This window comes from Larus michahellis, chromosome 12 (genome assembly GCF_964199755.1).
Source record: "Larus michahellis chromosome 12, bLarMic1.1, whole genome shotgun sequence".
Classification (NCBI taxonomy): domain Eukaryota; kingdom Metazoa; phylum Chordata; class Aves; order Charadriiformes; family Laridae; genus Larus; species Larus michahellis.
The window spans coordinates 4,473,890-4,489,097 of record NC_133907.1 but is presented as its reverse complement, the minus strand read 5'-3'; the positions used below and the strand labels follow the sequence as shown (position 1 = coordinate 4,489,097).

The window sequence follows — 15,208 nt, the reverse complement described above, 5'->3', positions numbered from 1 at the left end:
AGTTGCCCAAAGGTGAGTGAGAGGTGTTGGGAGTTGAGAGACTCTTGCTCAGGGATTTCGTGCCGTCGCTGGCATCCGTCCCGGGTGTGGGCTTCTGCAAAGGGAAGGGGGGGAATTTGGGGAAGAGAACGGAGTCATCAATCTGTTGTGAAAAGAGGAGGGCGGACATGTGGGAAGGGAACATGGCTAGACCAGGATTTCAAGACTGAGCCAGCAACTGAAGGAGAAAAAAAAAATGCTAAAAAGTAGTTTTCAACACGTGGTGTCCTTCGTCAGCCCCTTGTGCTTCTCACGCAGCGTTTATTCTTCCTCCGTGGTGTGACCTGTCTGAGTGGTGGGACAGGGGGACTGTATCCTGCTTCTCTGGGAAGGGAATATGGCATTTCGGTTGCTGTGGCACTTCCTAGCGTTGTGATGCGCTCGGGAAGGCTGAGTGCCGGTGGTACATAAATCCCTCTGCCCTGCGGTGCTCTCGTTTGGTGGCGGGGGATGTTGGGATGGGGAGGGATGTTGGAACTGTGGTGTCATGTCTTGTCTTGCCGGAGAGATTCCCAACTTGTGTTTGGAGCATCTCCCTTGAGCCAGATACTGTGTGTGCGCCCACGGATCAGGGTGTGAATTTGCCGCATCCCGTAAGGATTTGTTGGGAAAGCCCTGGGATTGAGAAAACGCACGGGAAGGACTTGCTGGAGGAGAGTTGCCCTTTGTGGGTGGTGAGGGAAGAGATTGTTTCCCAGCGCTGTGCACCGAGATGTTCTGGAAGCCCTGGGGAAGGGGACCTGGGCTGGATGCTGCATCCTCGCAGCACCCAGCTCCTTTTGCCACCTGCTCTGTGTATTTGCAGTTTCCCTTTCCCCTGGCCCAGGGTGGGGGTTACATTCCTTGGGTATGGGATTATTTTTTTTTTTTTTGAGGTAAAAGGGACCATTAATCTTAGAGCCTTTTAATGTTTGTAGATGTCTTTCTGTTTTTGAAATGGATTATGGCACCTACGAATTTTAACTATATATAGAGCTCAATAAACAAGTTATATGGGTCCTGTCTTCAGCGGTATGTTGTTGTGTATGCTGTGGTTCCCACTTTGCGTGGTGGAACATTCTTGCCAAGCTGAGAAAGAGCTGGATTATTCACCCATTTCTTTTATCTCTTGCTAGAACACACGCGCTCTGCTCTTCAGTAGAGCCTTGTTGCTGTCAATTCTCTAATTCTCTTTTTTTTTTTTCTTTCCATTGCCTCTTGTACAAAAGCAATTGAAACTGAGTCAGGGCAGTTTTCTGGGATGCTGATGTGCCTGTTCAAATCCTGGAGGGGAAACAGGAGGGGGCTTCAGCTGAAAGCACGTGCCCACCATGCGTGTAGGTATTTTAGGGGTCTCATGTCTGTTGTATGTCGCACTTGTGAGTGCTGACCCGGCTTAGCGGCAGCTGCTGGCTGTGAATCCAGAATGATAACGATCAACACAAACGCTAACAGAAATCGAAACTTGCGGTGGTCTGTGTCCCTGGGCTCTGGCGCACCTTTGTACCAACGAAACACAGCCCCAGCCCTGCTGTGGCGCAGGGACGCGTGTCGCTTTGGATCCCCAGTGGGTGAGGCCGCGGGGTGCCGGCTCTGCTGGGCCCTTCGGGGCAGGGGGACCCTCTGCTGCCCTGACCCTCCGGCCCAGATGGGACCTGTCTCCTGGAGCCGCAGACACGACTCCCCGCTCTCCCAGCCCTGGCTGCCGCCATCCCTGCCCGGGCCTCTCCGCTCGCCCGGGGGCAGCAGCCGGTGGCCCGGGGCGGGGGGGGGGGGGGCGGCAGGCGATGCCGGGGCCGCGGGGCAGCACTCCCCCGCGGGGGCCGGGGCTGGGCCGGCGGCGGTGTGGCCGGGCCCGTCCCCTCCCACCGTGGAGCCAAGTTCAAACCGCGAGCCCCGGCGGAGCGGGACGCGGCGGAGGGGCCGGGCCGAGCCGGGCTCCCCGGGAGCCGCCGCGGGGTCCGCGCCCTCGGGGGCTCCATGGTGAGTGCGCCGGGGCCGCTGCCCCTTTTCCCTTTCCCTCTCCGAGGGGTGCGGATCTGCGGGAGGGGGCGGCCCGCTCCCCCCATCCCCGGTAGGGTGCCGGACCGGAGCCCCCCACCCCCCGCACCGCCGGGATGGGGTCGGTTCCGCCGGGGTGGGACTCGCAGCAGCCGGGACGCGGCTTGGGACACCCCTCGGGACGCGGCTGGTTCTCCTGGGATGGGGCTTGGACCGACCGGGAGAGGGGCCGGTCCGGCCGGGAAGGGGCTGGTCCAGCCGGGAAAAGGGACTCGGACTGGTCAGCACGGGGCTGATCCGGCCGGGAAAGCCCTTGGACCAGTCGGAACGGGGCTGGGCAGGGTCAGGATGGGGCTTGGATCCGGCGGGGAGGGTCGCGGCGGGATGGAGCTGGACGCTGGTGGGGAAGGGGCTCCGGTCCGGTGGGAGGGCTGGTCCAGAGGGACCAGACTGCTGTCGCCGGGATTGCACTTGGAATTGGCTGGGATGGGGCTTGGACCTGGCTGGTCCCCAGGGCGAGAACGGAGGGTCTGTCCCTGCCCGGGGCTGTGGCAGGTGCTGGGGCTCTGGGTGGTGGCAGGGTCCCTTTGGGTACGTGGGTCTTGGGGACAGGGTCCATCTGGCTGGAAGGACCTGGGCACCCCAGTGGGGCTCCCGGGCTGGCGGCCGGCATTGCCTGTTGCTGCCAGGGTGGCTGGGGCCAGCACGAGTGCCACCAGGAGCTGCTCTATCAATAATGGTGATTTCCCTTATCTCCTCGTATTTGCTGGAGGATTAGAGTTGAGGAAGAGATTAGCTTTCCCTGCCAGGCGGAGCACGCTGTGACTGTCCTGCACCCGCTCTCCCCGAGCTGCTCCTTCCCTGCCAGCCCTCCCGTGGGAAGGGATGTGCCGAATGCCAGAGCTGCCCAGGCTACCTGCAGCCTGCTGCTGCGGGAATGGGGGCAAGGGGAGAAGGAATAACCCCAAATCAGCTGCAGAGCTCATCTTCGTCCTGAAGGGTGGGAAGCAATGGCGAGGACTGGGGTTTGCCGGCTTCATCTCTCCCCCACATCCCTCTCTTGCCACCGCCGCTTCCCTGCTCTCTGTGGGGGTGGTGGGAAGCACCTACTGCACCCTCCGAGCTCCTCTCCCGGCTGCTTGATGAGCTTTTTTAATTGCAGGCTGAGTTTCCTCCCATGCTAAAGACTGAGAGTCCAGTGCCAGGCTCGGCTGCCTGGAAATGCTGTAAATGGTGTGCTTTCTCCTGGAATTTGGTCCCAGTTGTTTAATAAGCCACTTCAGGGAAGTCATTCCCAGCTTAATGGTAAAATCTAAATCTCATGGCCTTGTCTTCCTGGCGGCGGAGGCTTCCTGAGAGCAACCCTTAGACTTTGGACAGGGTGTCCTCATGGAAGCAGCGCTCTCCTTTGGTGTCCCTGAGCGTTATACCCTCGGTGCTCTGCTGAATCCCCCCGGGGTGAGATCTCTGTGGGTTTGCAGAGAGCAAAGCCAGCAGCCTGGGGAGGCTTTTCCCTGCCCTTCCCGTCCCCTGGATGGGGCCCAGCACATCTCTACTGGAAGGCATGCTGCGATTAAGGAAGCTGAAGGGTCCAGTGGGATTTGTACTGGTTGCACGTGGATTTGCTCATCTCCTCGCTCATGCTTCTGCTCCAAGGTGATGCCTGTGTCCGTGGGTTCCCAGAGCTGCGGCGTGTTGGGTCTTGCCTTGTGTTAAGCCCCCATTGCTCCTGCTGAGCTGCGGGAGCAGGAGGGTGGGAAAGGTTTCCTTGCCCTTTGGGAGCCAGGACCAGTGAGGAACCACAGAGCAGATGCCAGTTTTACAACCAAACCCTCTGGGTTCCCACCGAAGGGCAGGATGGATGGTGCCTGCCTGGGCTTGGACTTCAGCAAGGAAACTTCTTCCTTCTGGCTTCTCTGAGCAGAAAGCCAAGCCCGAGAGGCAGACGCGGCTGGGACGGCAGTGAACCTGCCGAGATGCGAGCTGGGGCTAGGGGCAGGCGGATGCCGGCAGAGCTGCCTGCCCCTTCCTCCTTGCAGGCTTTGGCCACAGCACAGGGGTTGCATATTTGGAAGGAGCTGAGCTGCTTTCTGCCTGCCCAGACCTGACACCTGGAGAGGGAGAGATGATGGGGGGGGGGGGGATTTTTGGGGGGTTTTTCCTGCAAATGGGAGATGACAGAAATGCCCCGATGCCAGGATGGGGCTGCAGCACTGTGCCATCTCTCAGCCACGCGGAGACGTGGAGATCTGTCGGGCTCCTTTCCTGGCAGATGCTGTGCGTGTTATCGGGCTTCCCATCCTCGCCCCGCTGCTGTGGGACTGCTCAAATATCCCCGCTCCCGGTCACCTGAGGTTGCGCTGGCTTTTCATCAAAGCCCCGGAACTCATCCCTCGGAGGGTCCGGCCGCCCCCTCCCCGTGCTCCCTGCCAGCTCGGATGTCAGCACTTGGGTTTCCCCGCTCTGCTGGGGCCAGCTCGGGGCTGCCGGGAAGGCTTGGAGCCAGGAGGGAAGCTCGGAGGCAGCCGGGACACGCTGGCGAGAGCGGGCGCTTGTGCTGCTTCTTATCTGGCTCTTGGGTGAGGGCATCCAACCCGGCGACAAGCAGGGGCTGCGTGGGAGCTGCAAAAAATGCCGTGTCTGTGCCGCAGGGTCTGCGGCAGTGCGGAGAGCATCCTTCCGAGGGTGCCCGAAGCCGTTTGTGTCATGGCGTGGGGATTTGCTGGTGGTGAACCAGGCAGCTCCCTGCCTCCAGCTCCTCTCCAAAGAGCAGGGCATGTCCCTTTCTGCTCCCCTTGATTTTTGGTAGTTGAGGTCTGGCCTTGAAATGCCACAAGCTGGGGAGCTACTGGGGACTCTGTTGGGGCAGAGCTTGGGGACAGACCCTGTAGACCCGCAAAGGTCCCTGGCACGTGGCTGCTGGCACTGGAGAGAGCTCAGTGGGTGCCACGGGCAGCGCTGCCTGGACTGGGTTGAAGCTGGAGCAGTTTCTCAAAGGTTCTGCTCCAAGAGGAGGTGGCCCGGCTGGGAGGACGTCCTCTGGAAGAGGACACAGTTGACCCCCTCCTGCACACGCTGCATCTTCAGGGACAGGTCTGATGGGGTTTCATGGTGAGGGGCTGGGGGCAGAGCCCGGAGCATCCCTTCATCCCTGCCTTCCCCCGCCGCTGACACGAGCGTTTCCCCGTGCAGATTCTCCCCCGGGCGCTCTCTTGCGCTGTTCTGCTCCTCCTGCTCGTCGCCGCACTGAGCAGAGGCAAGAGGTGCAGCATCGCCAAAATCCTCCGGCAGTACCGCGCCGTCATCTTCCATGAGATCCAGAACCTGGTGAGCCAAGGTGGGGGTGTCTGCCCGGGGGCCTGGCTCCCTGCTCCGGGGGATGCTGCTGAGCTGGATGCGGCCCCGCTGCAGGATGTGGGCAGGGAGGGATGAGCTTGGAAGCTTAACATGGGGCTGGCCGCTTTGCTGGCATTACTGGAGAGAGCGCTGTGTTGAAACGGGGGATTCCTGCCCCGTGTGGTAGACACTGATGCTTTGGGATGCCTGAAATAAATGCTTTGTTTCTCCAGAAAAACCTGACTGGGTCGGAGGACAGGAGTGGAAGGGTCGGGACGGCTTGTCGCTCGGACAAGGTGAGCACAAGGGACCTGGGGCTGGGGCATCATGCGGGCTGAGCCCCTGGCAGAGCCGCCGAGCCCCCTCCCCACCTGGGACGCGCTTCTCTCCTCCCCCAGGACCAGAAGATCCTGCTCTCCATCTACAACATCAGCATGTCCCTGCGGGAGGTGGCGGCCAGCACCCTGCGCGGCCCCGAGGAGCTGGCGGTCTGGAAGGTGGCCAGGAACACCGACTTCGTGCTCAGGGAGAACTGCAGGAAAATCAGCAAGGTGGGAGCCCTGCCCCTTCCCAGTCACCCCAGTGACTCCCAGTTCCCCATCCTGCCCTGTTGTGCGCTCTCCTGGCTGCCCATGAGGAGTCTCCAGGCTCTGCCTGCAGCATCCTGGGGCGGGGGTGAAGGTCTGTGCTGGGTTTGTGGCTGGGGGATGCTGACAGCGCGTCCCTGTGAGCTTTAAACTGCTTGGGGAGGGAAGTCTGTCTGTGGCAGCGTGGGACAAGCTGCTGGGTTTTTCCCAACAGCTCCCAAGCGTGTTTCTCTGCCCATACTACGATGCCATGGCTGATGGGAACAGCCTCATCCCAGTGGGATGCTCGCCCGGTGGGTGGGCGCACCCAGTCCTGCTCTTGCGCCTGGGTGCTTGTAGACAGGAACTGGGATTTCTCCCCAAAGGGCTGGTCTGGGCTCCCTGGACATCCCTGGGGCTCTGCTGGGGATTCCCGGGAGGTTTCCCTATGGCAGCCACCAGCAACTCACTAAACAGCGGGGAAACCCCAGGGCAGCAAAGTGACAGCTGTGGCTCGGTGCTGTCGTCCTCCCCGCCATCGCCGGGGAGATCAGCGGGGACTAACCCTGTCTGGGGTTTGCTGGTGTGGGGCGGAGGTGCCTCTCCTCTGGAAAAATGCCTGCAGACCCAACCTGGCCCTCTGCCCTGGCCATGGGGGCGCTGTGGGGTGCGTGCTACCAGCTTATGGGGGGGACGGCCAGCTCTGGGGACTTGTGAGCACGTCCTTGCTGTGGCCACCAGCGGTTTGGCCACTCCATCCTGCAGCTTTGCCCACGCAAACCCCAGGTGCGTGGGGTGTGATGTGCCAGGCGCGTCCTCGGTGCTGGGGTGGTGGCTTTTTTTCCCCAGACTAACGCCTGCGTGGTGTTGGGGGGGTGTTTCTGCTCCCTCGGCACGCTGACCGCAGAGCCCGCCGCACATCCCGGCGCAGCCCCGGCGAGGGGGACCCGGCCGCAGGAGGAAGCTGCTGCGGGAGATCGGGAGGAAGGCGGAGAGGCTGGCGACCTGCTGGGAGAAGCTCTACGCCCTGCACTCACCTCGCCGTGTCCCCCGGGACTCGTAGGGATGCCCTCACTGCGCGCCGGAGGGATGTGCTGCTCCGGTACCGTGGCTGCCGGCATCTTGTTTGGAAACCCGGGGCAAATTCAACCCTGAAAGCAGCAGAGGTGCTACCAGCGGGTGCCCGAGTTGAATTCGTCCCGCTGTTTCAAGCGGTACCTGGGGACAGGCCCCATCGCAGGTGGTGGGGGCTGGCGGGTTGGTTTGTCGTGGGATGGCTGCGCAGGAAGCTGGAACACCAGAGAAGAAGGGGAAGAGCTGAAAAAAGGAGGCAAGGTGTTGGATTTCTGTGATGCTCCTGGCCCTGCATCACCTGCTGCTTTCTTGAGGACAACGGTTGCTTTTCGGGGCACAAAGAGGATGCGTGGGGCCACGGCTCGGAGGACTCTGCTGGAAGTGGGACCGTTGTGCATCCGCAAGGCTCTGAGCGTGGACGGGCACACGTGTCCCTAGTGCACTGCTGGGACCCGTGGTGGACAGGGAAGCCGGGGTGCATCACTGGGTGCTGGGGGAAGCCTGGGGAGCACCAGTGCCTGCTGATAAACAGCAAAACCCCAGGTAGCTGCGGTGACTCGAGGCCAAGGCTTGAGCCAGAGGGACCCGTGTGCCTGGCCCTGCAGCTGCCCCAGCACCCCCCTGTGAGTCAAGCCCTGAGGGACATGAGGTTTGGTGAGCTGAGGAGCATCCTCCCTCCTCCCCGCACTCTGCCAGCGCCCTGGCCGGGGTCCCCGCTCCCTTTTTGGGTGGCAAACAGCCTCTGGGAAGCCAGAAATAAAATCTCTCCTTCCCTGGAAGCCCTTTGGGTGCTTTATCTGGTGACCCAGGGGCTCTTGTGCTGTGGATGCGGCTGGCACGTTGCAGGGTCCGGGCACGGCGCAGGGGCCATGCAAACCCGGGAAGGAGCGGGCACCATGGCATCCTCTCTCTGCCCCCCCTGCCTTCATCCCTGGCCCCCGGGTTCCCCATGCTGCACGCATGGGCGGTGGAGGATGGGGGCTCTGCTGCCGGAGCTGCTTTTCTGGGAAGCCATTCCCGCTCCCCGAGCCGCGGCAGGGCTGGAGCAGCGGCCGGGGGAGGGAGGGCTGGCGTTGCGCCCCTGCCTCAGTTTCCCCAGCCCCTCTCCAGCCGGACGGACGGGGCCAGCCCGGCTTGTGTGGCTGCGGGGACGTCCGCGGAGGACGCGAGGTGGCAGCAGTGGGCTGTGCGACCTCAGCGGAGCCGGGCGGCTGCCCACGGCCGGGTGTCCCCGCGGGCTGGGCCACATGGCTCCCGCCTGGACCACGGCCACCCCGGCATCCCTGACCCCCCCCCCCCCACTCCCCACCGGCTCCTCGGCCACCCTCTTCGGTCCCGGGGGGGCTGCAGCCGCGGGGAGGTGATGGGTGCTATGGGCCGGAGGGACACCCCCCACTCGCCCCCCCCTTGGAGGGGATGGGGGGCACCTTTCCCCGGGGGTTTCACCGGGGGTTCAAGCAGCCGTCTGGGGCGGGGGGATGCAGGGAGGGGAGGGCAAGGGATGCTCGGGGGTCCTTGCCCTGCTCCGCCTCTGGGACCTGGGCTGGGAGAGGTGCTGCATTGCCAGGAGTGGGTAGGAGATCCCCCCACGTCCCCCCCCCCCCCCCCCAAACCCCCGTGCCCCCAGGTTTTAGCAGAGTGCAGGATAAGCCCTTTGGTTTGATGGGGACCCTGTTTTGCAGGGGGGAGGGGGGCGGGCGGAGGCGGGGGGTGCTGCTCTTGTGGGGTCCCACCAGGGCCCGTTCACGCTGGTTTCGATTCGAGTTTTCTTTCTTATTCCCCCCCAACTCATCCCAACCGCCTCCCCCAAATATAACAACACCCCCCCATTATCCTGCCAGCATCCTAAAAATAGCCCGTGGATAGGACTGGGGGGTCCTGCCGGGGCGTTGCGGTTGTCCCGGCCGTGCCGTGCCGCGGTTCCCGCGGCACGGCACGGCCAGGACAACCGCAACGCCCCGGTGGGACCCGGTGGCTTGTGCACCGACAAGAGCGGGACGGTGGCTTGGGACGGGGTGACTCATTGTCTTTTTCTGCATCAAGGCTGGAGCAAAGTCCCATCCCCCCCACCCAGCTTCTCCACCGACCCGTCAGCACCTTCCCAGATAAAAACAGAGCAATAACCGACCCCGTTCATTACCCTTCCCGTGCTGGCAGCAACAGGGGAAGGCAGCCGAGCCGGGAAATCACCGGCAGGGAATAGGGATGTTGGGCCCAGTGCTGCCCATTCGGCATTTGAGCGGTGGTGGGAGGTGTGTACTGGTGTTTGGGGGGGTTTACGGGCATCGGCACGCTTGCCGCGAGCTCGCCGCAAGCTCACCGCGAGCACCGGCTGCGGGGAGGGGGGAGAGGGAGCCCGGTGCGACGGCAAGAATGAGTGCATGGAAAGGAAGGAAAGAGTGAAGGAAGAGGCAAAAGGGAGGGAGGGGAAAAGCGAGGTCGAAGCGACGGTGGAATCACGGCAAAAACAGCCGGAAAAAGGAAACAGGCCCTGAAAAGTCAAATAAAAATAGCAGCGAGGCGAACCCAAGTGTGCAGCACATGGGAGTGAGCGCATTTCCTTCGAGGGCAGCACTGCACGCTCCCGGCTGCTCTGGGGGGGCTGCTCTGATGTGGTTCCAGCAGCCTCTGCCGCTGTGACCCCCTCCCCGTGCCATGCCAGCCGCTTGGCAACCGTTCGGTGCCCGGCCAGCACCCACCTCACCCGTGGCCCGGGTGGGCTTGTGCAAGCCCACGGGCGAGGTGGATGCGGGGATGCCATGTGTGCGCTTGGGCACGCTACGGGGCAGGACGTGTCATGCGTGTAAAGGCTGCACACGCGTGTGTTAGTGCACGAGGGGATGCGTGAGGTGGGGGGGGGGGACTCGCTCGCCGTGCCCTCCCGCACCGTGCCATCTGCTGCCGGCTGATGGCCTCGCCAGATGCATCCGAGCGCCGTGCAAACAGCGCAATCACGGCTTCCTCCCCTCGCCGCTTGTTTTGCAATCACGGCAGGGACCCGCCGGGAGCCGGGGCCGGGGGGGGGGGTCGGTGGCGAGCGCTGCTGGGGCTGCAGGGATGGAAATGGGGACAAGGATGGGGACGGGGATGGGGATTGGTGGTCCTTACCAGGGCCAGCGTCCTGCATCCCAACCCAGCTGGAGGGACTCAGAGGCAGCGGCAGACCCCAGAGTGACTGGGGACCGTGCCCGGGGACCGCGCTGGGGGACTGTGCCAAGGTGCCAAGCCCAGAGACTGTGCCAGGGGCTGGTGGCTGCTGCATTTCCCCAGAGCCGATGCCGGAGGCACGTTTCACCCCTTTCCACCATCACTATCCCACTGAAACGCAGCCCCTTGACTGGAGCAGAGCTGCCACCGTCCTGGGGTGCCAGCAGCCCCCCCCGGCTGGTGTCTGGGGGGGGCTCTCACCCACACGAGCCCCCTGCTTTGGTCCTCATCCCCCTCACAAGCCGGGCTGGGGGCCCGTCCCCTCCAGCCCCAGTGCTGGGGGCACTGGCACACGCAGGCTGTGTCTGACGAAGCAGAGCAGCGTTTTTGTTCTCTCCCATCTCCCTGCAGCATCGTAAAGCTGTTGAAAGCCCAGATTTACGGTGTGATAAACGCTAGGGGCTCTGCTGAATATTTTACTGCTCCATCCTTTGGAGAGAGCGGCTGGTTTGGAGGAGCGGGGAGAGCCGGGCGCGGGGCGGCACACCCAGCGGCATCGCTGCCCGGCTCCAGCTGGAGGACGGCGGGTCCCGGGGGATGGGGACGGCCGGGAACGGGGCTGCACGGAGCTGTGCCGCGGCCCAGGTGGGTCCTGGCACCCCCCCGGCCATGGGATGCTGGGTGTCTGAGCCCCTCCGGGCAGCGGGAAAGTGCTGACTCCCCCCCTCTTAACTCCCCCGTTTCCTGGGCCCGTTGCTGGTTTTGGAAGCATCTGCAGACCAGATTGTGCCATGGCGTGCTGGGGTGCCCGTGCCAGGACATGCCAGCCGAGAGGCGGGGTGCGCCCAGGCCCAGCTCTGGGGGCTCTCCCTCCCCGCGTCCCTGTTGCCCGCTCCCCCGCCGGGTGCCGCAGGCGGCTCAGGGAGGGGCCGTATCCTTGTCCTCGCCGGGAAGGGCTGGGAGATGCTGGAAAGGCGCTCTGCCCCACTCCACTGCCGCCTCCGCCGGCAAAAGGCGTGCAGCCTCGGGGCTGCGCGTGTTATGTGCGCGTGCATGCGTGTGAAGGCATGTATATGTCCGTGCGTGCATGTACGTGTGTGGGTGTGTGTGTATGGGGCGGGTGTGTGGTTGTGTGTGTGTGTGCATCCGCGTGTGTGTTGGGGGGTGCGTGGATGCGTGCACGCTGTTTTGCGTGTGCGCACGTGCATACGTGTGTGTGCATGAGGATATATGTGTGTGCGTGCATGTGCGGGTGTGCGCATGGATGCGTGCACACCGTTTTGTGTGCGTGCAGGGGTGTGTGCATGTGACTATGGGTGTGTGCACGCATGTCCATGCGTCTGCATGCGTGTGTGCATGTGATTCCTCCCCACGGCTGCTTCCCGGGGTGGGGATGGCTGCAGTCGCTGGTGCTGTTGGCCCCATGCACCCTCCTCCCCGCCGCCGGAGCTGGAGCCGGAGCCGGGCGTTGGAGCCGGCAGGCCTCTGCATGGGGGGAAGCCGGCGGGACCGGGATGCCGGGCTCGGCGGGAGTGCAGGCTGGATGCTGCCGATGCCGGCCCCCATGCTATGGCAGCTCCCCGGGTGGGCGCAGGCTCCGGCGGCTCTCGACGCCCAGCGGGAGCCAGGCAGCGGGTGCGCCGTGGCTCCAACCCCAGCAAGGGCACGGCCATGCCGAGAAGCTGGGGGGCCACCGGGGCTCGGCTGGGGAGCAAGGGGGACCGCGCTGCCCCCCGCCACCGCGGCCCCTGGCCCCGCTGCTCGGCCTGCGGCATCCTGCGCCGGGGCCCATTGTTCGGCCGCGCCGGGCTGTGGGGCAGGATTCCTTTGTCAGAGCTCGGCAATATTTTATTCTAACAATTAACCAAACACGCCCGGGCTCCCGAGCCTGTTTGTGATTATTGGAGGGCGAATTCCCCAGCTTCGCTCCCTCTTGGTGCCGGCTCTGCCTGGGGCCATGCCGGGCGGTTAGGGATCCAGCGTGGGGTTGGGGACCCCAAACCGCGCTGAGAGCCCCCAGCTCCTGCGGCTGGTGCTGGGGGGGAGGTTTGGTTGCCTCCACCCCCTCGGGAGCCCACGAGCATCGAGCATCGTCGACATTGTCTCCGCAGCAGCGGGATCCGTGGCGGTGCAGGGGCAGCGGTGACTCATGGAGGGGGGGTGGTGGTGGGATGTGAATCACAGCCCTCGCTCCCCGGGCAGGATGCGGCCCCGCGCTCGCAGCTTGCCACATGCCAGCGATGGACCGCAGGCTTTGTCCTCCGCGGGGTGGAAGCGGCTCGCTGCCCAGGGCGGGATGGAACTGGGGCCGCTGCTCTTCCTCGGGGCCCCCCAGCACCCTGGGATGCTGGCAACAGCTTTCCCAGCCCCAGCTTCAGGGTGGGATGAGGGTGTTGCGGGGTGGAGGTCCTTCCTGCATCCCAGCTCTCTCCAAGGGTCCTCTCCATGCTCGGGCTGCGTCCTCGTCGCCACTTGCATGGTAAAAAAAGCTGGCACCTCCCTTTGCAATGTGTCCCGGAGAGCGGCTTGCCCAGTGCAGGTTATCAAATCCCTCTAAAATCCCTTGCTCGGAGCCAGCTCAGCTCATCTCACCTCACCCCACCGCTGCGTTTCCATCCTCCGGGCAGGGGATGCCGAGTCCCGAGCTGTGGCTGGAGCCGCAACCCCCACAGGGTGCTGCCTGTTCCGGGCAGGGGAGCTCCGAGCGGGAGCCGGAGCCGAGGGTCAGGGTGATGCCAACTGCAGCTGGTGCTGGAGCCCCGTGATGGGGACATTCGGGTTAGCCGGGGGTTATTAGCCATCCCGGGGGAGACACCCTCAGGTTGTTTCTCATCACTGCCAGGGTTGGAGGATCCTGGGAGCAGCCAGGGCAGAGGAGGGGGTCTGCAGCATCGGGGTGGGAGGATGGAGGAAGGACCCACGCCAGGGAGCTGCCCTGGCCCTGCCAGCATCCTCGGCGGCTGGAGCCAGACACGGGGCAGGTCTCCTGCCAGGTGACGGGGGCAGAAAGGGCCAACCCCCGAGCTGGTCCCCCATCCCTCGCCACGTCTGCACACACGCCATTGCCTAAACCCGCTCCCTCAGAGCCAGGGCTCCTTCCTCGACAGTGTCACCCGTCCTGGAGTTCTCAGCCTGATCCTGGATCTTAAAATACAGCGAGTCATCAAAGCAGAGCCGCTCGGGCGGCCGGGCCAGGCAGGGCAGCCGGAGCGCGGCACCGGTGAGTAGCCCGGTGAGCAGCGAGGCCCCGATGGCCACTGCCAGCCCCGCCGCTTGGCACAGCGCCTGCCGGCCCGCGCCGTGGTCCCCCCACTCTCCCCATAATGCCTCGCTGGCATTGCCCCCGGTGGGGGACACCTGGGAGAAGTGGGACCCAGAGGTGTCCTCGGGTGCCACCAGGATGGCCACGGCACTGGCTGCGGCGCCGAGGATGCCGGGTAAGCCATGGAGGTTGTGGATGCCACACTGGTCCCAGAGCGCGAGCTTCCTTGCCAGGAGCGGGGTGAGGAACCTGAAGCCAAGGACACACGCCACGGCCGAGAGGCTACCCAGGGCGAGGGCGGCCACCGGTGGCACGGCCATGTCGGCCACCGCGCCGATGGCCACCCCGCCGGCCAGGCTGCCGTTCTGCAGGTGGCCAGGGCTGAGCTTGCCGTCACTCTCCAGCAGGCTGGAGGCCACCACGGTGGTCACAGCGCTGGCACTCATGGCCAGGAGGGTGTTCAGGATGGCACGATGCTGGGCATCTCCTGGTTGGCAGAGAACGGCCACGAAGCTGGGCCAGAAAACCCAGAGGATGAGCGTCCCCACGAGGGACAGGAGGTCGGAGCGGGGTGTTGGGGTCTCCTTGGGGTGCGGTGGCTGCTGCACTGCCCCAAACAGAGCCTTGGACATGCCGAGGCCAAAATAGCAGGAGAAGACGTGGATTGTGATGGTGCCCCCCACGTCCAGGACGCCCAGTTGGGTGGTGATGGCCCACTCGCTGGCAAGGTAGATGGGGACTTCACAGGCGGCCATGACAAGGAGCTGGCAGGGGCTGGTCCTTCCCAGGACGGCCCCCACAGAGATGAGCACCGTCACAGCAGCGAACTCAGCGGTGAGGAGGTTGTGGAGGTCCAGGTGGACCTGGCCGTGGTGGAAGTGATGGAGCAAGCCCTGCAGCACCAGCGCCCATTGCGTGGAGAAGTTGAGCAGGAGGAAGTTGTGGGTGAGGGCGCTGAACCCGTATTGGGGCAGGAAGGTCAGCAGGAGCCCCAGCCCCACCACCAGCATCACCTGGATGTCCTGGAAGAGGGGGAAGATGCCGTAGAGCTGGTTGGCCACCAAGTTGACATCCTCCGCCTGTGCTGAGGGCTTGTCGTAGGTGACAAAAAGGGCGAAGAAGAGGAGCAGGGCACCCTGGAAGAGCCCCAGGAAGAGGGGCAGGAGGCGGCGGGTAGAGGGTGACACGGCCATCCCGAGGTGGACAGAAGGGGACGGTGACCGGTGGGGTGGTGGGGCACGGGGCGGCAGCCCAGGAGCACCCGCCGGGTGAGCTCCGCTCGTTCCTGTGTTGGCGTTTTATGGCCAGGGTTAATTTTTAACTGAAGATATAAGTTTATGTGCCAGAAGAGGGTTTTTTTCCCCCTCCCTTCTTTAAACACAACGCCCATAAATCCCCCACGTGCTCTTGTTTGGCCGCCACAAAAAGTGGACATGGTGGGGGGAGGGGGGTTATGATTTTGAAGGGAAACAAGAAAAACCATGGGGCAGAGGGGGGAGAAGGACCATCTGTGAGGAGCCGGCCAGGGATGAGGGTACCACAGTACACATCCCATTTAACCATCCCCATCCAGGGAGCAAGGACCACGCCACTGAAGCCCCAGGAACGATGCTGGGAGCTCAGACCCCCCCCCCAGCTCCCGGTCTGGCTCTGCCGCATCCCACCCGGGGACGGCTCCGGCACCACCACCACCCCACGCTGCGGGATGATGCACGTTTCGCTCGGCAACCGCCCGGATTTTGCGAAACGCCATAAAGCTCCGAAATCGGGGCCGAAAAGATCATTTTCTCACAGGTTTGCGTTG

At 63.9% G+C, this 15,208-nt stretch overlaps 1 protein-coding gene and 1 pseudogene across 1 annotated transcript; one reads left to right on the top strand and one right to left on the bottom strand.

The window, feature by feature from the left end:
- Positions 1-1,805: 1,805 nt before the first annotated feature.
- Positions 1,806-7,772, top strand: C12H20orf204 (chromosome 12 C20orf204 homolog). The gene is given in 7 exon segments (XM_074604800.1): positions 1,806-1,869; positions 1,872-1,942; positions 1,945-2,001; positions 5,212-5,346; positions 5,589-5,651; positions 5,754-5,906; positions 6,829-7,772. Coding segments are annotated over 7 exon segments (699 nt in total). The 3' UTR covers positions 6,985-7,772.
- A 5,436-nt stretch (positions 7,773-13,208) lies between these two features.
- Positions 13,209-14,597, bottom strand: LOC141750460 (ammonium transporter Rh type A pseudogene; annotated as a pseudogene).
- Positions 14,598-15,208: the final 611 nt, after the last annotated feature.